The following is a 24,887-nucleotide window of genomic DNA, read 5'->3' as shown; positions in this document are numbered from 1 at the left end:
TGAAATTGACTTGGCAGCAGCAGGTGGAGTGCCACCTGCCATTTGATGTGGCCAACTCAATCATGTTTCACGTTTGTCTAGCAGGTTACAGTTTTCAAGGACTATCACATACATTGGATCATCTGGTCTCAATAATAACCAGCTGCAACAACTGTCATTGTTGGCACTTCACTCTCCTACCCATCACTCGTCTGTTAGTTTGTCCTACAACCTTTTTGCATGTTGCTGTGATGCTGAAAGCTATGCCACCTGTATTTGAAATACCAGAAGGGTCTCCCAGGGTGCACAGGTTTCAGATGATCCCCTGGACTAAGTCTAGGAAAGAGGAGAGGCGGATTTCTTCTAAATGTTTAGCCACTGAAATCCTTATGAGTGTTGCCTTTGAGTCTCTGGGTGATACAAATGGTGAAGTGTTAGCCGAAAGGTTGATGGTTCAAACCCACTCAGAGGTACTGACTGGAGAAGAGCTGCCTCCTCAAAGCAGAGTTGGCTATGAGGACGCAAATGGACTAAAGCTCTTGGGATCTTCATTTGCTCATGGGGCACAAGTCAGAATGGGAAAAAACAACTACAAACATCCATTAATATTCAGAACATGGAATGTATGAAGTACAAATTGTGGAAAACTGGAAGTTGTCAAAAATGAAATGGAATGTATAAAGATCAATGTCCTAGGCATTAGTGAGCTGAAATGGACTGGCATTAGCCATTTTGAATCTGACAAGCATGGTTTACTATGCTGGGAACAACAAATTGAAAAAGAATGGCATAGCATTATTCATAAAAAGAACTTTTCAAAATCTATCTTGAAATACAATACTGTCTGTGTTAGGATAATATCCATATGCCTACAAGGGAAACCAGTTAAAAGCACTATTATTAAATTTTACACACCAACCACTAAAGCCAGTGATGATGAAATTGAAGAATTCTACCACCTTCTTCAATCTGACATGATCAAACATGTAATCAAGATGTATTGATAATTGCTGGTGATTGGAATGCCAAAGTTGGAGAAACAAAGAGGAAGGGTCATTAGCTGGAAAATATGGCCTTGTTGTTAGAAACAATGCTAGAGATCACATAATAGAATTTTTCAAGACCAGTGACTTCTTCATTGCAAATACATTTTTGTTTAACAACATAAAAGACGACTATGACTATACACGTGGACGTCTCCAAATGGAATACACAGAAATTAAATTGCCTACATCTGTGGAAAGAAATGGTAGAAAAGCTCCATATCATCAGCCAAAACAAGGCCAGGGACAGACTGTAGGACAGACCATCAATTGCTCCTATGCAAGTTCTGGCTGAAACTGAAAAAAATATATATATATACAAGTCCACCAGAGCCAAAATATGACCTTAAACCTATCCCACCTGAATTCAGAGACCATTTCAAGAACATATTTGATGCATCAAACACTAAAGACCAAAGACCAGAAGAGTTGTGGGATGACATCAACAGTATCATATAGGAAGAAACCAACAAGCAATTAAAAAGACAGAAGAAAGAAAAGACCAAGATGGATGTCCGAAGAGACCATGAAACATGCTCTTCAATGTAGGACATGCTAAGATGAATGGAAGAAATGAGGACGTAAAAGAGCTAAACAGAGAATTTTGAAGGGCAGCTCAAGAAGACAAAGTCAAGTATAATGAAATGTGCAAAGACCTGGAGTTGGAAAACCAAAAGGGAAGAACATGTTAGCACTTTTCAAGCTGAAATAACTGAAGAAAAAATTCTAAGCCTCAACTTGCAAGATTACAAAGAAAAATAACGAATGATGCAGAAAAAGCATCAAAAGGAGATGGAAGGAATACACAGAGTCACTATACCAAAAAGAAATGGTTGCTGTTAAACCATTTCAAGAGGTAGTATATGATCAAGAGCCAATGATACTGAAGAAAGAAGTCCAAGCTTCACTGAAGGTATTCACGAAAAACAAATCTACAGGAATTGATGGAATACAAACAGACATCATTCAACAAACTAATGCAGCACTGGGGAAGCTCCCTCATCTATGCCAAGAAATTTGGAAAACAGCTGCCTGGCCCATCAATTAGGAGAGATCCATATTAGTGACCATTCCAAAGAGAGGTAACCCAGTGGAATGTGGAAATCATTGAACAACACCACTAATATCACATGCAAGTATAATTGCTGAAAATAATTCTAAAACGTACAGACAGGTAACTGCCAAAAACTCAAACGAGACTCAGAAGAGGGTGTGGTACTAGAGAATCTGTTTGACTGAAAGCAGAGAATGCCAGAAAAATGTTTGTTTGTGCCTTATTGACTATGCAAAGACTTTCGACTGTGTGGATCAAGACAAACTATGGATCACATTGCAAAGAACGGGTATTCCAGAACATTTGATCGTGCTCACGAGAAACCTGTGCATAGACCAAAAGGCAGTTGTTAGAACAGAACTGGGGGATAGTGTTGGTGGTGTTGTTAAGTGCCGTCAAGTCAATTCTGACCCATAGCGACCTGTATAGGGTTTCCAAGGAGCAGCTGGTGAGCTTGAACCACCAACCTTGCAGTTCAAATGGCTTTCAGTCTGGCGCATTAACGCACAACGCCATACCAGGACTCCTGTATGGTCTAAAACCAGGAAAGTTGTGTGCTAAAGCTGTATTCTCTCACCAGACTTATTCATTCTGTAGGCAGAGCAAATAATCTGACAAACTGGATTATATGAAGAAGAATGTAGCATCATGATTAGAGGAAGGCTTGTCAACAACCTGTGATATGCCCATGACACAACCTTGCTCTTGCTGGAAGTGAAGAGGATTTAAAATATTTACTGATGAAGATCCAAGACCACAGCTTCAGTATGGATTGCACCTCAATGTAAAGAAAACCAGAATCCTCACCATTGGACCAATAAATAACATCATATGATAAATGGAGAAAAGACCTAAGTTGTCAAAAACTTCATTTAGCTTGGCTCCACAGTCAACACTCATGGAAGCAGCAGTCAAGAAATCAAATAACACATTGCATTAGGAAACACGGCTGCACAAGACCTCTGTAAAGTGTGCAGGAGCAAACGTATCAGTTTGAGGACTAGGTGCTTCTGAGCCGTGGAATTTTCAGTAGCCCCAGATGCACGTGAAAGTTGGACAATGAATAAGGAAGACTGTAGAATAATTGATACATCTGAGTTATGGTGTTCGAGGAGAATATCGAAAGTACCATGAACTACCAAAATAACAAACAAATCTGTTTTGGAAGAAGTACAGTCAGAAGATTCCTTGGAAGCCAGGATTGCCAGAGTTGGTCTCTCATACTTCAGATATGTTATTAGGAGGGACCAGTCCCTAGAAAGAGCATCATGCTTGTTAAAGTGTTGTTGTTGTTGTTAAGTGCCATCAAGTCAGTTCTGACCCATAGTGACCCTGTATAGGGTTTCCAAGGAGCAGCTGGTGGTGAGCTTGAACCACCGACCTTGCAGTTCAGACGACTTTGCAGTCTGACTCATTTGCCCACAGCGCCACACCAGGACTCCGTTAAAGTGTGGTGGGGGTGGTGGTGGCTGTGTGCCATGGAGTCGGAACTGACTCTAGCGACCCTGTACAGGGTTTCCGAGGTTGTAAATCTTTATGGGAGCAGAAAGCCTCATTTTTCTCCCACAAAACAGCTGGTAGTTTCGAACTGCTGACCTTAGGATTCGCAGCCTGATTCGTAACCACTATGCTACCAGAGCTCCTTCCGATAAAGTGTAGGGTCAGTGAAAAAGAGAAAGACTCCCGGTAAGATGGATTAGACACAGTGTCAGCAGCAGTGGGCTCAAGTCTTAACAGTTGTGAGGATGGTGTTTCATTCTGCTGTGCACAGGGTCACCATGAGTCAGATCCGACTTGAAGGCACCTAACAACAAGTTCATATGAAACAGAAATCATAGTGCTTGATGTCATTGCTACGCTGACTAAGCCATCAGGGCCCCATGTTTTCTTCAGCAGTGCTTGTGTGTTTCATGATGGGTTTTTTCTTGTTTCGTTTCTTGTCAGCTCTTTTAATATAAACCATTTTCAAGGAACAAAGACCCTGTCTGTCACTCATGTCACTCATTTTTTTGCTTTACAAATAGGATATGCATTTGATTATAATAATTAAAGAAATAGGCATGCAAGGAGATTTTTTTTTAAAGGGGGGATGTGGAATTTACGCTCATCTTGCCATCGTCTGATCTCCTAGCATTGTTACTCTTTTGGTATATTAATTTTTGTTTGCAAAATAAGTCTACATATGAAGTCAAAGTCATACTTCGACAACATGTAATTGAATATGCATGTCATATTTGAAAACCGCACTGAAGTATTTGTCGGCCCTGCGCAGCACACATCACTTGACCGTAATACTTGCTCAGTTACGGTGTGCATTGACTATCTGTCTTTTTCCTTATGTAAATGTTTTGGTAAAACCAATTAGGCCTACTGCAACCTATGGCAGAGTAGAGCTCATTCCAAAGGATTTCCAATGGCTAATTTTTCACAAGTAGATGAACAGACTTTTCTTTTGAGTTGCCTCTGGGTAGGCTGGAACCCACGAGCTTGTAGCTAGCAGCCAAGACCATTAACCACTTGCATCTCCCAGGCACACATAGTGCTTTGGGGCTATATTCTTTTTTTCCATATTTGTTCCAGTTCTGTATAAATTCGAAGGTTTTTACGTTTATAAACAAGCAAACGTTATTCAGCTATCATGCTAATTTGCTTCTTTATAAGCGCATGTCAAAAAGGAAGTATCCTGAAGCATACCTTTGAAGAAGAAGGGGATTTTATCTTCTGACCCCAAGCCTGTTTGTACACAAGCAGTCAGTGGCATGGTTGAGTAATTATGGGATGACTTTGAAATATGCAAGGGAGGAAAAAAAAAAAGGCAGTGACCCAGAAACTGGAAACATTTTAAAAAAGCTGTTTGGATTCACTCTAATGGGTCATTAATTCAACAAACTCAAGAAGATTTTTCCTGCCCAGCTGTGTGGGACCTGGAAGCGTAGGCTTTGGTGCTGTCTGCAGGCGCCGCCACCCCTCACCCCTACATCCCTGCATTTGCTTGACCAGCAGTTAGAACTACAGGCTGCCCGGCACTGTATCCTTTCTTGTTATTACTGTTTTTGTTGATTTTTTGTGTGTTTTTTTAAAATATAGACACCAAAGTTTATAAGTGGTTACCAGGAGCAGAAGAGATGGGGAAACGGGACAGTTATTGCTTACGGAGCGCCGAGTTTCGGTTTATAGTGATGGCAAATTCCTGCGACTTAATCATAGGATCACTCAAGCAACTAATGTAATTGCTGTCAATATGTTGTATACCTGTTATTAAGCATTGAAATATCAACATAATGAATAAATAAAGACAAGATGCGGAGGCTGCTCATATACAACCAAGCACCTCAGGGGAGCTGGTTTCCTCGTTTGGAAGTTCAGAGTCATGGTTTCATGAGCATCTCAGTTAATTGATCTAATAATGTGCTCTATTTCCTAGTTCGTTGTATAATGCTTGGGGTCTTAAAAGCTTTCAAGCGCCCATCCAAGGCACAACAATTCGTTTCTCTCCATGAGAAGCAACAGAGGAAGCAGATGAATCTGGAATAAAAGGAGGAAAAAGGGTGTGTGGCTTATAGCCTTTTGCCATGAGACCCAAGAACTAGATTTTCTTGAGCTTTTTGACCAGCGATTCGCAGCTCTGGTTTCTAAATTGCCAAGTTATCTGCTCTGGGTCTCTGTGAGTTTGGGACGGTTTGGCTTTACCGGGAAACTGAGCTGTTGTTTCCGACCTGACAGATGAGTTTTAACCTTTAAAAAGTAAAATGAACCTCGGAAACTCTATACAGGTTCCTTATGAGTTGGAACTGAGGCCACAGGACATAACAACGTATTGTTGTTGTTTAGTGCTGTGGAGTTGGTTCTTACTCATAGTAACCCCGTCAAGGAGTGCCAGGTGAGTTTGAACTGGCTACCTTTTGGTTCAAACCAATCTTGTGGTCGAGTGTATTACTCTGCAGAGCCATATCAGGACTCCGCATGTGTACATACATGTATATATACACGTATACATACACGGATGGAGACTCCTGGTGTGGTCCTGTAGTATCAGCACTGGACTTCAACCCAAAAGGTCAACAGTTCAAATTCACCAGCTGCTCCTTGGAAAATCTATACAGGGTCCCTATGAGTTGAAACTGACTCCATGGCCCTTAACTTAAAACAACAACAATGTATACATATGTACATGTAGATGTATATATACATATTTACATATTATATATACACACAAAGCTGGTTTGAACCGCAACATTGATGGGTTAAGCTTACCGATTGCTTCTCGGGAACCTTATACAGGGTCCCTATGGATGGGAATCTGCTCGATGGCACTTAACAGCAGACATATATAAACCTACACACATACATAAATACAAGTAGTTGTTATTTTGTTAAGTGCCATCAAGTTGCTTGCAACTCATATGGACCTTGTATAGGGTTTCTGAGGAGCGGCTGGTGGGTTTGAACCACCAACCTAGTGGTTAGCAGTTCAGTGCTTATCCTATAGTTCCACCAGTACCCACTTCCACAATAGATAGATAGATAGATAGACAGACAGACAGACAGATAGATAGAGTCTTTGTGTGGCACTGTAGGATCAGCACTGGACTGCTAACCATAAGGTCAATGGTTCAAACCTACCAGCTGCTCCTTGGAACAGGAGCCAACTGGATGACACCACACCACAGTAACAACCATATATATGGCTTCATAAAGTTCGTGGACAAATTCCTACTTCTTTTCACTCTATTTTTCCACAGACTTTTTGAAGCCCCCTCGTAAGCCTCTTCTCTCAGCATGTGGATCTGTAAAACAGTAACAAGAAACAACTGGAATTTGTGTCTGCATTTGAGATCATTTCTGGTGAAAATCAAGAGACTTGTTTTGAACCTTTATTGAAATTTCAGATCAAACCTCAAATTGCATTAAGTGAGCATGCTTTTGAGATGTTTTTGAGTGGATGTTTTGATTTTCTTTAAGGAAAGATTATTGGCACTGTACTGGGTGAAGAAGAATTCACAACATGAACAGATACTGTTAGCTTATGAGTAGAGATGACTTTTCATGAGCCAGGCATGTTGTTGTTGTTGTTAGGTGCCATCAAGTCAGTACCGACTCATAGCGATCATGTGTACAACAGAACAAAACACCCCGGGTCCTGGGCCAACCTCACAATCGTAGCTACGCTTGATTGTGCCCATTCATCTCATTGGGGTTCTTCTTTTTCTCTGACCCTCCACTTTACTGAACATGATGTCCTTCTCTAGGGACTGGTCTAAAGTGTGAGAGACGAAGTCTAGCCATCCTGGCTTCCAAGGAGCACTCTGGCTGCACTTCTTCCAACACAGATTTGTTTGTTATTTTGTCAGCCCATGGTACTTTCAGTATTCTCCTCCAACACTGTAACTCAAATCCATCAATTCTTCTATGGTCTTCCTTATTCACTGTCCAGCTTTCGCATGCACATGAGGTTATTGAAAATACCATGGCTTGGGTTAGGTGCACCTTAGTCCTCAAGCTGACATCTTTGCTCTTCAACACTTTAAAAAGGTCTCGTGCATCAGATTTGCCTAATGCAATACATCGTTTGATTTCTTGGCTGCTACTTCCATGAATGTTAATGGTTGATCAGAACAAAATGAAGTGTTTGACAACGTCTATCTTTTCTCCATTTTATGAATGTTGTTTATTGGCCCAGTGTTGAGGGTTTTTTGTTTTGTTTTGACATTGAAGTGCAACTCTTACCAAAGGCTGTGGTCTCTGATCTTCATCAGTTAAGTATTTTAAGTCCTCTTCACATTCAGCAAGCAAGGGGTATCATCTGTATATTGCGGGTTATTAATGAGTTTTCCTCCAATCCTGATGCCATGCTCTTCATCATATAATCCAAGCATACTTTTCTTAAACAATGTTTACGTGCCATTGAGTTGGTTCCGACTCAAAGCAACCCTGTTTTTATTTAAAATCTCAGTGCCTTAGCGTCCACCATCCTTGACAGATGAGTGGGGAATCTAACAAATCTTGGTCTCAGATTTGTTAAGTGTTATCAAGTAGATGCTGACTCACAGCAACCCTGTATAGGGTTTCCAAGGAGCAGCTCATGGGTTTGAACTGCCAGCCTTGTGGCTCTGATCCTACAGGGCCACACTTAAACATTATATCAAGGAGTCTTGCTGGGTCAACGGCTAAGCACTTGGATGCTAACTGAAGGACTCTGAGGAAGAAGGATCTGGTGATCTACGCCCATAAAGATTATAGCCTAGAAATCCCTTTGGTGAGTTCTGCTCTGTCATCTGGTGTCACTATGATTCAAAAATAGACTTGATGGCACCTAACAAACATTATGGACTCCTGGTGTGGTGCTGTGGTCTAATGCATCGGACTGCAAAGCCATTTGAACTGCAAGGTCGGTGGTTCAAGCTCACCAGCTGCTCCTCGGAAACCCTATACAGGGTCACTATGGGTTGGAATCAACTCGATGGCAAACAACAACAACAAACATTGTATAGTATAGTAAGTACTGTACGTAGCTACTGATATGTTCAACATTAATTATATGTTCTTTCTATTTTCCATTTAGAACTCTTCAGCTGTAAAAACATTTAATAAGAACAATGGCTTTGAAAGTATTACCAGGACAAGAGACAACATTTTTTACCATCATAATCCTCTTAGCTTACTGGGTAAGTAAACACTGCTGCTCTGGTGTAAGAATGTGGTTGAAAGAATTTATGGAAACAATGCCAAAACTTGTCTCTCTCTGATCCCATATTACTTTTTTTTTTTTTTTTAAGTTTTTATTGTGAATTTTGTGGGTTTACAAGAGAGAACATCAGTTGTACACTCATTGTAATGATTACAGTCCCCTCCCTGTGTTATCATCCAACAGTATTTGCTCCCATTCCCTCTGTTTTTGGGGGTTTTTTTGTACACAAAAGCACTCAGGCATATATAATCATTGAAACAACCAAAGGGCACATTCTGCAAGCCTGCCTCCTGGCTGCCAGCACACAGCCTTTCTCTTTCCAGGAGTCTGGAGTCCTCAGCTATTCCCTCTCTCCATGCCATCATCTCTGTCTCTATCTCTGGTGTTGCTGCTTCTCTGGTTAGGGTCCCACATTCCACTTATGCTCTTCTCCTTTGATGGTCCTAGGGTCCTCTGTTAACTGGGATGTAAAATTAACTACTGCCCCCTTTTTGTTAGAAAACTTCTACCTTTACAGTTGTGAGAATCGCAATTAGTCGTGATAACAAGTTATCACTTTTGAATCATAAAAATCTGATCCCCATCTCCTTTCACCAGACCTGTTTAGACAAGATGAAAACTATTCAGTGGGGTTTCTACCTTTCTCCACACACTCTGAAACTAAGCTCTCTCTTGAAAACTTGTAAGCCAGTCACTTGGTGCCTTTATAGCCCATCCCAACCCCATTTGAGGTAGCCAATGTCTAAATTGCCCATTCCTATCAACCCTGTATACAGAGGGGATACGATTGATCCTTGATATTTCAAGCTACTATATCCATAAGTATAAGTCAAGCTCCTCAAATTGTAAGAATTTACACTTGTTTGCTTTATCAAAATTTTTTTTTATCTTCCTATAGTTGAGTTCTGATCATAGAAGCTAGGTCAAATTGGTACTATCTGCAAGTTTGGGCATTCTTGTGTGTCTCTCCTCGCTTCATATCCGTTCTCCCATATTACTTTTTAATTCTTCACAACCCCATCTCACCATTTTTGTATTTAATTTTTGTTGTTAAGTGCCACAGAATCAGTTCTAACTCATAATGACCCTAGATAGGGTTTCCAAGGCTTTAAATCTTTGTGGGAGCAGAAAACCTCATCCTTCTCCTAAGGAGTGACTGGTGAGCTCGAACTGCAGACCTTGAGATTTGCAGTCCAGTGCTTAGCCTAGGAAGCCATCATATTCCCCTAGTAATTAATTGTTGTTGTTGTTAAATACTGTTGAGTTAGTTCCGACTCATAGAGACTCATGTTTAGGGTTTCCGAGGAGCAGCTGAAGAGTTTGAATCACCAACCTTTCAGTTAAAACCGACTTTGTGGTAGAGTGCTTATCATACTAAGCCACTAATTAGCGAATCAAAAATGGATGCTCAGTCTTTACATGTATAACACTTGTCAAAATTGTTTTATTTCAATTTAGATGAAGTGTATGTAACATTACTTGTAGCTCTCTAACAATGATATTATTTTTGACTTAAAAGTATGTATCACATAACACATCCCAGATCCTAACCAGGAGTCACTGGATGCCACAAATGGCCAAGCGCTGGTTCACTAACCTAAAGGTTGTCAGTTCAAACCTATCCAAAGGTACCTCCAAACACAGGCCTGGTAATCTTCATTTGTAAGGTCAGAGCATTGAAAACCCTATAGTTCTAATCTGCGCACACGGATCACAATTCAGCCAATTCTGACTCATAGAAACCCTGTTTAAGAGTCCTGGTGTGGTGCTGTAGGATAAGCACTGGACCCCAAGGGAGTTTTGAACTGCAAGGGCGATAGTTCAAAACCACCAGCCACTCCTTGGAAACCTTACACTGGGCCGCTGTGAGTCAGAACCGACTCAATGGCACTTAACAATACCACAATAGGGTTTCCAAAGTTGTAAATCTTTATGGCAGCAGATAGCTTCCTCTTTCTCCCAAAGCATGGCTGGTGGATATGAACTTCCGACCTTCCAGTTAGCAGTCCAGTGCTAATCCTACAGTAATGCCAGGGCTTGCTGAAGTGCCTACTAAAAGCCTTCTTGGAAGTAAGCAAAAATCAGAGTCAAATTGGATTCTTGGATTCAGAGAGATGTAAGAAAAATGGACTTTTGGTCAAATTAAGGTTAAACATTAGAAGAAGGAGTGTGGGAAGGACACCACAGTGTTAGATACGATCTCTATTCGGTGAAAGAAATCTACGTCCTTTAAACATAATCCGTCTCCTCCAATATTGATCTTCAAGCAAGAGCTAAAAAACGGGATGAAATGACTAGACCTTTAGTCCCAAATGACAGTCTCAAACAGACCTGATCTCTCCTTCCTGCTGATGAAATTGTCCTTCCTTCACGATGAAAGCTATGTTTTTGTTGCAGGAAGTTGGCAGATGGTATGATAAATATTCCTGCTTTCAAGTGGAAGCAGTTGTTGTTTAGTGGCTGTTGTGTCGGTACCAACTCACAGAAACCTTTTCACAACAGAACCAAACACTGCCCGGTCCTGTGCCATCCTCATAAGTACTGTTAAGCTTGAGTCCATTGCTGCTGCCACGGTGCCAAACCATCTCGGAGTCTTCCTCTTTTTCTCTGACCCTTCACTGTGCCAAGCAGGATGTCCTTTCCCTCCCAGTAATATGTCCAAAGTATGAGAGATGAAATCTGGCCATGCTGGCTTCTAAGGAGCATTCTGGATGCACCTCTTCCAACACAAAAGTAGTGGTTCTGGATAATTGCTCATTATTATCACCATTTAAACAACAACAACAACAACCATTTACTATGCATCCACATGGTCTATCACAATCCGTGGTTGGTGTTGTGCACAGAGCAGTGTTGGTGCCACATGCTTCCTAAGATTTTCAGCTTTCATTGAAGAAAACAACAGCAAACCAAAACCCATACCTGTTGCTAGTCAACCTGTTCAACTAAATGAGCCTGTAAAGTGGAGTACAACTGCCTCATAGGGTTTCCAAGGCTGTGAAATCTATCCAGAAACAGAATTACTCATTGTTACCCATGGATCATGGACTGCCAAAAGAACCAACCTATCTGTGTTGGAAGACGTACAGCCAGAGTGCTCCTTAGAAGCCAGGATGGCCAGACTTCATCTCTCATACTTCATACATATTATCAGGAGGGACCTCTCTCTGGAGAAGGACATCAAACTTTGTAAAGTGGACGGAGGGCCAGTGGCAAATAGATGCATTGGTCCCATGTCAGCAGCACTGGGTTCAAATGCAGCAACAATTGTGAGAATGATGCAGGACTCGGCAGGCTTTCTTTCTGTGGTGCATCTGGTTGCTGTGAGTTGGTAACAGCTTGATGACACGTAGCAACAACAATATTCTATGAACAACAGTGGACTCCTGGTGCGGTGCTATAGGATGAACACTGGACCACTAACCACAAGGTCAACAATTCAAACCCATTAGTTGCTCCTCAGAAACACTATGTAGGGTTACTTTGAGTCGGAACTGACTTAGCAACACTGTCCTATGAAGCAGAGGTTCCTGGGTGGCATAACAGGTTGGTACGTGACTATTAATCATAAAGATTGACAGTGTGACCTCACCCAGAGATGGCAAAGAAGGAAGATCTGGTAATCTGCTTCTGTGACAATTACAGGCTGGAAAGTGTAGCGGTGCAGCTCTACTCGGATATAAATCATCATAATCTGAACTCGACGGAGCTTGTGTTGGTCCAAAATTGTATTTTGAAAGATGTTCTCTAAGTAAATGTAGACCAGAACTCCTTAGTTCAACTGGAGAAGCCTGAAATGTCTGCATCAAAACTGGGGGCAAAGTAAGTGCCAGTGAGATAATTATGGATAATTATCCTTGTGACTAGATGCCTCCATTCTCTTTCATTCATTTCTTCATTCAATTCATGATGCATGAAACTGTTCACATTTCTTCAACGTCAAAACAGACTAAAGTTAAGAAGCTTTCAGGCAACGGGAGACCTCTGGCCACAGATGCACTCTCTTTGATATCTTACTATGAGTCGGTACCAACTCAATGGCACCAACAATGGAAGAGGGTCAGCTCTTATGCTTTGCCTGAGGAAGACTGTGAAGAATTCCAAGAGGAAGGGAGACTTCATCTTCTTTGAAATACAGACAAGAACCCAAATAAAGCCACTGCTATTAAATCATATTGGAAGAAGTGCAGCCAGAGCACCCCCTGGAGGCCAGGATGGCCAAGCTTCATCTCTCATACTTCGGACATATTGTCAGGAGGGACCAGTCGCTGGAGAAGGAGATCATGTTTGGTAAGGTGGAGGGTTAGAGAAAAAGAGGAAGACTCCCAACGAGATGGATTGGCCAAGTAGCAGCATTGATGGACTCAAGCGTGGCAACAGTGGTGAGGTTGGCCCAGGATCAGGCGGTGTTTCATTCTGCTGTGCATAAGGTTGCTATGAGTCGATACCAACTCGATGGCACCTAACAACAACAACAATTAAATTATGACTCATGGAGACCCTGTATTGAAGGAGTTCTGAGGCTGTGAATCTTGATGGAAGAATGCCTCTTCTTTCTCTCGCTGGTGGATTCCGACTGCTGACCCTTCAGTTCACAGCCCAGAACTTTCCCCACTAAACAACCAGTGCCCTAGACCTACTGTCAGGAAGTGGTCTTGCTTTCTGAAGTGAAAATTAAATTCACCTCACCTTAGGAATTCCTGGCTGGTGCAAATGGTGGAGCGCTTGACTATAAGCCAAAAGTTTAAGTCACCCAGCAGTGCCTCAGAATAAATGCTTGGCGATCTACTTCTGAAAGGTCATGACCTTAGAAACCCTGTGGAGCAGCTCTGCAGTGCTCACGTGGTCACCGTGAGTCGGAATTGACTCAACAGCACTTAGTAACAACACTGAATTAATGTTTAACTTCAGTGATTATGGAAATAACACTAAAGATATTGTTGCTTTCTGGGAAAAAAAAAAATTTACGATAACATTTTGTTAAACGTATTTTTTTCTCCTAATTGTGTAGAGTGATACTTGAAAACAACAAGAAGTATTTTAATACAACATTTTGTTAAATGTATTTATTTTTTCCAGTTGCGTAAAATGATTCTTAAAAACAGCAACAGACGGTGGTCTTTTGAGATGATGTTTTGTTTTTTTCCAGTTATGTAAAGTGGTTCTAGAAAACAACAACAACAAAGATTTTATGGTAATGTTTTGTTCAACGGTTTTGTTTTTTCCAGTCATGTAAAGTGATTTGTGAAACAGGCGACTGTCGACAGCAAGAATTTCGGGATCGGTCTGGAAATTGCATTCAGTGCGAACAGTGTGGTCCTGGGCTGGAGCTGTCAAAGGTATACACGTTAGATACACGGGACATTCACTGTTTAGTTTAAAATGCATCCTTGTTAACAAAATTCTTTAATACCAATGACTCTGTATGTTATGATCCAATTCTTGGTTCATTATCAGCTTAGCCAAACCTTATACCATTTCTTATTTTAATACTTTTGATCCATGTGTAAAAGAAATTTGTTGAATTCTGGTTTTAGTAACCAGAATTCAACAAATGTCAGCATTTTATATATTGTAGTGTACATAGTGGCCAGACTTCGTCTCTAATACTTCGGACGTATTGTCAGGAGGGACTTGTGACTGGAGAAGGATTTCATGTTTGGTCAGAGAAAAAGAGGAAGACCCTCAACGAGATGGATTGGCAAAGTGGCTGCATCAATGGGTTCAAGCTTAGTGACAATTGTGAGGTTGGCCCAGGATCGGGCAGTGTTTCGTTCTGTTGTGCATAGGGTCGCTATGAGTTGATCTCGACTCCATGGCACCTAACAACAACAGTGTACATGGTAGAGTCCCTGGGTAGTATCAATGGCTAACAATTCAACTGCTAAGTGAAAAGTTAGCGGTCTAAGTCTGTCCAGCGGCACGTTGGACAAAATGTCTGTTGATTTACCTCCCAAAACGTAAAACCAATGTGGAGCATAATTCCACTGTGATACATGTGAGGTGGCGATTGGTCAGAACCCACACAAGGACGAATGGTGCTTTGATGTTACTGTTGATCGTTAGATGCCCTGTCAGCATGGTGGGGTATACATTGGGCAGTGACTCCACCAGCCATTGTGTAGGAGAAAGATGGAACTTACTTCTCCTGTAATGATTTACAGCCTCGGAGACCATGAGTCAGGGTTGCTATGAGTTGGAACCAACTTGACAGTACATAGCGATGGCAGCAGCAGATTTTCATTGTTGTTGTTAAGTGCCATCGAGTTAGTTCTGACCCATGATGACCCTGTATAGAGTTACCAAGGAGCAGCTGGTGAGCTTGAAGTGTCGACCTTGTGGTTCCAATAGACTTTGCAGTCCAGCACATTAACCCACACCAGAATAATGTAATTTTTCAACTTCACGTGGATTAAAAAGAATGAATAATAAAAGCACTGATAATATAAAATGCTAATGTTTCAGGCCTGCCTTCTCCTATAGTAAATGTTGCTGATCAAGGAGGGAGAGGCCAAAAGTGTGTTAAGTTGTTCTTTGCTAAATAAGGGTTTGAACATTTCTTTGATAATATGTGTATTATTATGAACCTCGCTGTGGGGTAATATGCTGGGCCAAAAGGCTGGTTAGAAGCACAAGGTCGGCGGTTCAAATTCACCAGCCACTTCTTGGAGGTCCTGTATAGGGGTCACTATGAGTCAGAACCCTCTCGATTGCACTTAAAAACCACAACAACAACACCAAGCATAGGCTGCTCCCAGAAGTACTTTAAATATACTCAATTTAATGCATTTTAAGTACTATTTGTTAACAACAACAACAAAAGATGAGTGTTTTGTTATTGTTGTTAAGTGTTGTAGAGTCAATTCCAATTCATAGCGACCCTGTATAGGGTTTCCAAGGAGTGACTGTTGAGTTTGAACTGCCAACCTTGCAATTCAAATCAATGTTGAGGTTCAGTGCATTATCCTACAGCACCACACCAGGGCTCTAACGAGTGTTTTATAGCCAGCATATTTTGCAGTTCTTGGATACATTTTGGATCCTTCCTGTTTTGTAAACACTGTATTGCTTTATTTTCTGACGGTTTGAAGATGTTTCTATTTGCAGAGAGCTAATGTATCTTTTTGTTCTGGATAAAGCATCAAAGTCTTCCTGTTAGAAAAGGAACACTCAATTTTTCTTTCTTTAAAGTGACTTTTAAAGGGAATCCTTTTTCATCTGTAAAGAAGACCTTTCTTTTTGTCATTCATAGATTGCTGACCAGTCATCAGCACACAGCAGGAAACCCATGAGTGTGGGTCCCCAGCACTTCCTGGTGGAGGTCTCTCACTGGTTAGTGTGTTAAGTAAATGTTAGGCTTTCAGTATCCTGGGCTTTAAAATGGGCTGATGCTGGGACTCCGTGTGATATCAGGCATAGCATCTCTGTAGCTATTCTTCAGTATGTTGTTGTTAAGTTCTGTCAAGTCACTTCTGACTCATAGCAACCTTGCATAGGATTTTCGTGGAGCAGCTGGTGAGCTTGAACCGCCAACCTTACAGTTCAAACTGACTTTGCAGTCCAGTGCATTTTCAGGACTGTTTCAGGCCCTGTTGGATATATTTAAGACAAAAATCTGAGTACACATGTTGTTGGTGGTGCAGTTGAGTCCGTTACAACTCATAGCGACCCCATGGACAACTAAAGGAAACACTGCCCAGTCCTGCCCGTCCTCACAATCCTTGTTTGTTATCAGAAGGTTTTCAGTGGTAGCGTAGTGGTTACGAATTGGGCTACTAACCTCAAGGTTGGCAGTCGAAACTACCAGCTGTTCCGCAGGAGAAAAATGAGGCGTTCTGCTCCCGTAAAGATTTACAGCCTCGGAAACCCTGTACAGTGTCGCTATGAGTCGGAATCAACTCCACGGCATATTGCCACCACCAGTCAGATTAATGGACAAGAAACAGAAACACGAAACATCTATATTGGCAAAGAAGTTCAGACTTTATTTACAGATGATACGATCCTGTACATAGAAAATTCTAGACACTCAACAAGAAAGTTGCTGGACCTAATAGAAGGGTTCTGCAAAGTGGCAGAGGCCAAGTTCAACAAACAAGTCAGTTGGATTCCTCCACATTAACAGATCTCTGAAAAAGCAATCAGGAAAACAATTCCACAGATAATAGTCTCCCAAAAGACGAAGAATTTAGGAAGACAATTTAAGCCGAGACAGAGATGTCTGGTTACAAAGAAAATTACTGTGGGGCAGTGAATGTACTTATTTTGTCTCTTCTAACATGGTCTTTGAGTCCTGGTGTGGCACTGTGAGTTAAGCTCACCAGCTGCTCCTTGGAAACCCTATACAGGGTCGCTATGGGTCGGAATTGACTCGAAGGCACTTAACAACAACAACATGGTCTTTGCAACTCCCACCAAACAACTAGGTGAGACCATATACATAGCATGCGCTGGACTCAAACGCTGGAATTGGTTAGTTTTGCCATCCTGGTAGGTGTAAAAAGTGTCATCTTACAAGCAGGAAGAGATGATCCCAAGACCATCAAGCAAGAAGAGCCTTGAGCAGAGTATGAGATTCTTGGAGCTGCGAGGCTACATCAGCATGGGACTTCCTGGTGGCCCATGAACCCAGTAGAACTGAGTGCCTGTGGGCAGGAGACAGGCTTGCAGAATGAGCTCTGTGGGCATTCACAGACTTGTTTAAGGAGCTTTGTAACACTTGCCAGAGTAGGGCAGAGGCCTGGGTACTACAATGGCCGAGTAGCTGAAGACAGAAGTGGGGCATTTCTGCAGTTAGGCAGAGAAGAGGCGTTCCTGATGAAAGGCTGAGGCATCCTGAATGGTTTCTGAACCTGAATTGTACCCTGTTCTCTTCCTTCATAAACCCAGAATCATGAGTATTGTCTGTGAGTTCTGTGTGACCACTGCAATGGATTATTGAGCCCAGATGTGAAGCAGAGGGTGCTACGGGAGGAGGGATGGTTGGTGTGAGAAGAGGGTAAAGGAGATTGTGGGGTGGAGGCACGTCTGACCTCCATGGCATAGGAATCTGCCTTGGGCTCATTTTGAGTTTGAATATCCTAACCCCTTGAGAAGCCGGAGAAAGTCAGACATGACCCCGGTACCATTTTTGCAATTACAAAACCATAAGAAATACCATCTATTCTGACTTCCCGGTGACAGAGTAGAACTGTCCCATAGGGTTTCTAGGATTGTCTTTACAGAAGCAGATGGCCTCATCTGTCTCCCAAGGAGTGACCAGTGGGTTCCAACTGCTGGTCTTTCCTTTAGAATCCAAGGACTTACTTAACTTCTGCACCAACAGAACACCTTAAAAAATGTGGCATTTAAGTCAAATCTAGTAATATAAAAATGAATGGATTTGTGGTTATTGTTATATGTGTATGTGTGTATTACAAATGGTCTTGTTCATGCTCTAATATGCAGAATACAAACAGGATTGGTATTCAAAGATATACATGAAAGCATAAATATATTTTTATTTCCCAATCAATTTTGAGCTCTTTGCAAGCAGTTGCTTTGGGAACGAGCGTTTCTAAATTGCTCATTAGTGAATTTGCAGCTCTTTCTTTCCTGGCTGGCTTTCTTTCCAATCTTGACCAGTAACAAAAATGTTTCAAAGGAGAAACAAAACTAACTTCCGAGCTTAGTAAAATCAGATAAATCCATAAAGGAATGATCATATTAAACTTGGTTAAGTATCGCTTCCAAGTTTGAGAAGTTCAGAGAACTCTATTATTTTGACTAAGAATAAGCTTTGTTTTCGGTTTGGTTTTGTCCGGCAAATGCAGTTTTCATGTGGAATACTAAATATATAGTTTTGAGGGAGACCTACAAATTGTAATGAAACAAATGTGTCTGAGAGCCATTACCTTTTGAACAGAGGCTGGCAATTTCGGTTACCTTGTGGGTTTGAAATCTTAAAAGCACGTAAACAGTAGACATTTAAAGTTAGCTAAGTGAAAATACAGATGCTATATTAAGTTTTGATTCTCCACAACTGAAGCTTTCTTTATGGCGGTAGTGGCTTTGTGCTATTTAGTTGGTTCCAATTCATAACAATCCCATATAGGGTTTCTGAGAGTGGCTGGTGGGTTTGAACCACCAACCTTGTGGTTACCAGTCCAGATCTTACATTGCAACACCAGAGCTCAGTTTTCTTTATATTAAGTGTAAAGAAGAAGAAGCAAAAAAGAAAAAAGTGCATTTTCACTAGCTATAAACCTTTCACATACTGTATCTTTTATTCTAACATCACGTTACTTGTTTCGGTGTCCTAAGCACAACTTAAAAGTCCTATCTGATGTCCTAACATCAGGTATCTAAAATAACAAACTCTGGTCACAAGCATTCGTACCCGGAGCTTCTTTGCAGACATGAATCTGCTTGGGAATGCTTTGGGTAGACAAGTGTAGTTAAAATTTCCACCTATGGTTTTATAACTCCTAATTTTTGTTTTCTTTGGAAGTCATTCAGTTCTGTTTTGGGTTTCGTTTTCCCCTCAAAGTGTCTGGGCTGAATGTCCTATTGTTAGATCTCTACTGCTGAGAACCTGAGCTAGGCGCCTATTGGAAGGTGCAGGGGTGGATGGTGGAGGCTGGGAGATGACCGACCGGCATACCTTAGGGCACATGCTTAGGGAGACCCCAGCCTCTTCTTCCGTTCTCTGAGTTAGTCCATGGACAGAGACTGCCTAGTGGATTCCAGAACACCACTGCTATGTATCTGGATCAATATGTGATTCATTAATGCTCTTCTTGGTCCACTTGTCCAGATGGTGAGTTCTCTAACCTTCCAGCACGGATACTTTGGGTTACATTCAGCTAAAGGATGTCTCTTACGGTAACACATGTGGACTCGCTCTCAAATACGTCTGTCACTGCTATTTTCTACCTACATATCATACAGCTGAAGTAGATAATATTATTGGTTAGCACCACTACCGACGTGATTTTCAGACATTAGATAATGGAATCCTACAGCATTCTTTGTAGATATTAGTGTTGTTATTGTGAGATGTCCTTAATCCGGCGTCAAGTCATGCACCCCCACGCACAGTGGAGAAAATGCTGTCCTGTCCACCACCATCCCCATCATGGGCGGGGGGGGGCACATTGGACCATTGTGAGCTCTGTGGTTTTCATTGGCTGACTTTTAGAAGTAAATCACCAGGCCTTTCTTCTGAGTCTCTCTTAATCTGGAAGCTCTATTGAAACTTGGTTATCATCAAAGCCACCCACAAGTCTCCACGTGACTTTGCATAAGATGCATTGACTGGGAATCGAACCCTGGTCTCCCACATCAAAGGCGAGAATTACTGAATCACCAAGAAAGTGCCCCCCACTTCTTCGATGATGATGCTTTAACTCGTAGGTACCGTATAGATGGCAGAACGAAACACTGCCCAACCCTGCACCATCCTCACGATCGTTCATAAGTGTGAGCCCATTGTGGCAACCCCAGTGCCAATCCATCATGTTGGTCTGTTTCTAAATAGGAAGTGCAATCATTCCCACTTTACAGATGGGGCAACTGAGACACAGAGAGGTTCAATGATCTGTTGCCGTGCCAGGGCAGAAGGTGGTGGAGCCACTTGATGTTGTTCTAGAGCCGTGCTGTGCCCAGCTTCCTGAGGGGTGGGAATGTAGTCTCTGGGCTGTCCGAAATGGTGGCTGGCATCACCAAGGAACTGACTTTTGACTTGTAAGTCCTTTTAATTATTTCGATTTAAATTGAGTCTTAGGTATTGACTGCTGCCATATTGAAGAGTACATTCTAGAAATGGGGAACTATGCTCTAGAAATTCTGACATAGGGCCAACGTGTAAAACAGAGCTATCCACAGGATACCAGGCTAACTGCATGTATAAGGCGAGGGTCACCCCTTTCCTTCCCTTGTCACCACCAGCTGTTCCCTAGCACACATCTGTTGCTCTGGTTTTCCCCCTCCCCCACCCCCCCAACCACCCCCCATGGCATGCTGAGCCATCTCATCTCAGTGAGCACTTGGGGTCAGCCCTCTGCCCCTCGGTCCCTGGCCCAAAGCCCCAAGCTTCACTGCTTCTCAGTTAAGTTTTTTGTTAGTCATTCAGCTTAATAAACAAGCTCATTTCTTTGATCTTTGGGGGAAGAGATGGCAGATCCCCGAGAGCTGTTTGGAGTTTGTTTTGAGGATTGTGTTCCATTTAGTAATTTTTCATCTGTCTCCTTTCCGTTGCAGTGCCGAGTGTTTAAAAGTGTATGTGAAAGATGACTTAAAATGTCTCTTTTTTTCTATTTCTGAGGCAAGAATATAAAATCTGGTTGTACGTTGCCCATAAATCATCTCGGCTGACACTTTAAGCCTTACCCCAAACCCAAACCCACTGTAGTTGGATCAAGTCTGACTCTCAGAGCCCCTTTAGGACACAGTAGAATTGCTTCCATAAGGTTCTCGAGGCTTTAAATCTTAATGGGAGCAGATTGCCTCATCGGTCTCCAAAGAGGCGGCTGGTGGATTTGAACCACTGACTTTTTGGTTAGCGGCCCAACGTTTAGCCCACTGTGCCAACAAGACTTTATTTTTGAACCTTAAGTGTGCTTATAAATAGCTTTACCCAGACAAGGAACATCCTTTCAGTTCATGAAAATAAACATCACGTTGGATATAGAGAAGAGGGTGAATTTTGTTTTCTTATAGGAACCACATTGTTGTTGTTAAGTGCCATGAAGTCAGTTCTGACTCATAACAACCCTATATAGAATTTCTGAGGAACAGCGGGTGAGTTTGAACTACTGACACTGTGGTTCAAACCAACCTTGAGATCCAGGCTTATCCTACGGCGCCACACCAGGATTCCAGGAACCACATTAAACTTTTCATTTTTACTGTCTCCAATTTATGCCTCCTCCTCCTCCTCACCAAGTATGAAAGCCAAAGAGTGTGCTTTTAACCCGAACACGTCACAGCACTAAACCAGGAAACTAGTTTTCGCATGAAACACTTCAGGTCTCTGGCACCATTTTCAAAGTAAGCTTTTCTAACCAATAATTGGGATGACTTTTGTTCATGTGAGAAAAATGAACACTCTTGTAAACAACAACATACTTTTCCTCCACATGGACCGGCTTTATATGTTTAAAGACAGCAGCTCTTTTGAACATTGTTTTAAGTCCCTGTGAAGAAATTCACAAAAACATTCATGCTAACTAGTAAGCCTGAAAACGATTCATTTCTGCCATTTAATTACAGAGTTGCTCACTTTATTTATATTTAATTATACTTGATAGAACTCCGTGATGTTTGGTAGATACAAGCTCTGGCTTGTAATTTTTCTTAAAAAAAAAAAAAATTTAACTACAGAGTCTCAGAAGTTACAAGTTTGGGGGAGGAAGAATATCTCTTGGGTGTTGTTTTATTGAAGAAAAGTAAAAAGCTGATTTCTAACCCCCCTGATATAAATCTCATTTGTCATTTCCATTACTGTGCCCTAGATTTTCCTCCATAAATAGCTTTTTCTCTGTCCTTATTTGAAACTTAACATTTAAATTTTAAAGTTCAAAGAACCAAAGTTAATAACTTATTGGCTATACAAATAACTAGTGCATGTAGCCTGCGGTCCCAGAATGCGTTTCACGGACAATTGATAGTCTGTGAGGCACTCCCATGTGGTCAGTGGAACTGTTTAAAATGTAAGTGGGATCCCTGCAATGTGTGTGTTAAGTGCTGAATTTGCAGAGGGAGAAGAGAGAAAAGGGGATTTAGGGACTGTTTACTTTGAGCCCTTTTGCTACTGGAAAGTCACCAAATGTGGCTTAAAAATCTTGGGCAGGATGACAGAGGTACTGTGGCTGCCAACTTTGGGTGGAAGGGGCCCAACTGGAAACAGCTCTCTCCTATCCTGAAACCCAGATAAGAGAGTCTGTGCCCGAGCACCCCCACCCAGCCCAGGAAGACGTGCACCCCCACTGCTGGGCCTGCCCAAACCAGGAGTTGTGGAGTCGACCCTGCCTCCTGGTGACCCAGGCAGGTCAGAGTAGAATTTTGTGCCATAGGGTTTTTAGTGCCTCGTCTTTTAGAAGTCAGTCACCAAGACTTTCTTCTGTGGTACCTCTGGGTGGCCACAGCTGTTGAAACTTTGCCTCTTCATTGCTACTGTAGGTCTTGACAGGTTTTCACTCCCTGGAAGAAAACTGCCATAAATATTTGTTTACCCATTTGTTCAGCAAGCGTTTATTTATTGATCACTGAAGGAAGACCTCCAATGAGATGGATTGGCCAAGTAGCAGCATTGATGGACTCAAGCGTGGCAACAGCAGTGAGGTTGGCCCAGGATCAGGCAGTGCATAAGGTTGCTATGAATCGGTGCTGATTCGATGGGCACCTAACGACAACAACAGTCCTGGTGTGTGAAGTCCTGGTGTGGCACTGTGGGTTAATGCACCAGACTGCAAAGCCATTTGAACTATAAGTTTGGTGGTTCAAGCTCACCAGTCGCTCCTTGGAAACCCTATACAGGGTCACTGTGGGTTAGAACCGACTTGACGGCAGTTAACAACAATAGTCCTGGTGTGGCACTGTAAGATGAGCACTGGACTGTGAATCACAAGGTTGACAGTTCAAGCCCATCAACAGCTCTTTGGAAACCCTATACAGGGTTGTTATGAGTTGGAACCTGTCAAGGTCCTATGTCGCGATCCCGCCTCGACAAGGAAGTGTGGGTGTCATGAAGAAGGGAGATCTGGCAGCGAAAGGGATAGAGAAAGAGAGAGACAAGATATATACAAAAAAGACAGACACACAGATATGATGCAAGCTGGCAGGTAGGCAGATCTGCAAACATATTGCCTAGCATTGCATCATACAGCATTGCACAGCATTGCATGCAGAACTCACTCTACCTCAGTCTTTTATTCTCTTTTTTAGGGAGGGATTTGTTACAAAGGAAGGATGTAATTCACAAAGGGAGGATGTGATTAAAACAGGATAAGGAACTGAAATGGGATTAATCATTCAAAACAGGACATAATGATTCACAGGAACAACTTTTGAGATATTTTCAGTTTTTCTTAACAATCTAACATTTTTATTTTTACAGAAAAAAGGTTCAATCAAGCTGTTATATATTAATTTTTAGGCTTAAGTGATCTAGAGTAGTGAGTGACGTGTGGTTTCTTAAGGATACATAACATAAAGCAAGGTTCCTGAAAGGAGCCAAGCTGTCTCTGTACACTTTGCAAACTTCTGTTTGTGAGCCAGATCTCAGGCACCAGGCTTCATTTATCTATACCTAAAATGCTACATTGTTCTTAATTACCACATGCCTATATACTTTCAGGAGGAAGGAGAGCATCTGGGTTAAACTGATTATATTCAGAGGTGATTTAATGGGGCTGCCACTGATCAACCCAGGGTCTGTGTATGCTGTCCCCAGCAGGAAACGACTTGATAGCACTCGACAACAGCAAATCTTGGTGTGGCACTGTAGGGTTAGCGTCTGTTCTCACAGAGTGGGATGCTAACCACAGGATCCTCAGTTCAAACCAACCAGCTGCTCCTGGGGAACCATATCCAGGGTCGCTGTGAGTAGGAACCAACTCAGTAACACCTCACCCTTCTTCTTACGTTATGTAGGGAGTCCCAGTGGCGCAGTAGTTAAAACACTAGGCTGCTAACTGAAAGGTCAGCAGTTTGAACCCACTAGCCGCTCCCTGGGAGAAAGATGTTACAATCTGCATCCGTAAAGAAGATAGCCTTGGGAATCCCATGGGGCTGTTCTGCTGTGTCCAGTAGGGTCGTTATGAGTTAGAATTGTCTGGATGACAGTGGGTTACTATAAAGATATGTAGCAAGAGAGAGAAAAAATTACATGTAAATGTCACTATATATATTTAGACAAGGATCCCTGGTGGTGCTGTGGGTCAGGCGCTGGGCTGCTAACCAAAAAGTCAGTGGTTCACACCCACCAGTAACACTGGTGTCTGCTCCTATAAAAATTCAGTTTCAAAAATCCTTCATAGAGTCCTATGAGTGAGAAGTGACTAGATGTCAGGGATTTACATATAGAGACATGATGAGAGAGGAGTCCTGGTATGGCGCTATGGGATAAGCACCACAGGGTCAG

The 24,887-nt window shown here is 42.0% G+C and overlaps 1 protein-coding gene across 1 annotated transcript in view; it reads left to right on the top strand.

Moving 5' to 3' along the window:
- The first annotated feature begins 8,672 nt into the window (after nt 1–8,672).
- TNFRSF19 (tumor necrosis factor receptor superfamily, member 19) overlaps nt 8,673–24,887 on the top strand; it is a 71,151-nt gene continuing 54,936 nt past the window's right edge. The window contains exons 1-2 of the mRNA XM_006832052.1: nt 8,673–8,741; nt 13,993–14,103. Of these exons, the coding sequence (XP_006832115.1) occupies nt 8,673–8,741; nt 13,993–14,103 (180 nt within the window). The remainder of the gene's footprint in view (nt 8,742–13,992; nt 14,104–24,887) is intronic.

This window comes from Chrysochloris asiatica, unplaced genomic scaffold (assembly GCF_000296735.1).
Source record: "Chrysochloris asiatica unplaced genomic scaffold, ChrAsi1.0 scaffold00005, whole genome shotgun sequence".
NCBI classification, from domain to species: Eukaryota; Metazoa; Chordata; class Mammalia; order Afrosoricida; family Chrysochloridae; genus Chrysochloris; species Chrysochloris asiatica.
This window is presented reverse-complemented; position numbering and strand designations above follow the sequence as displayed.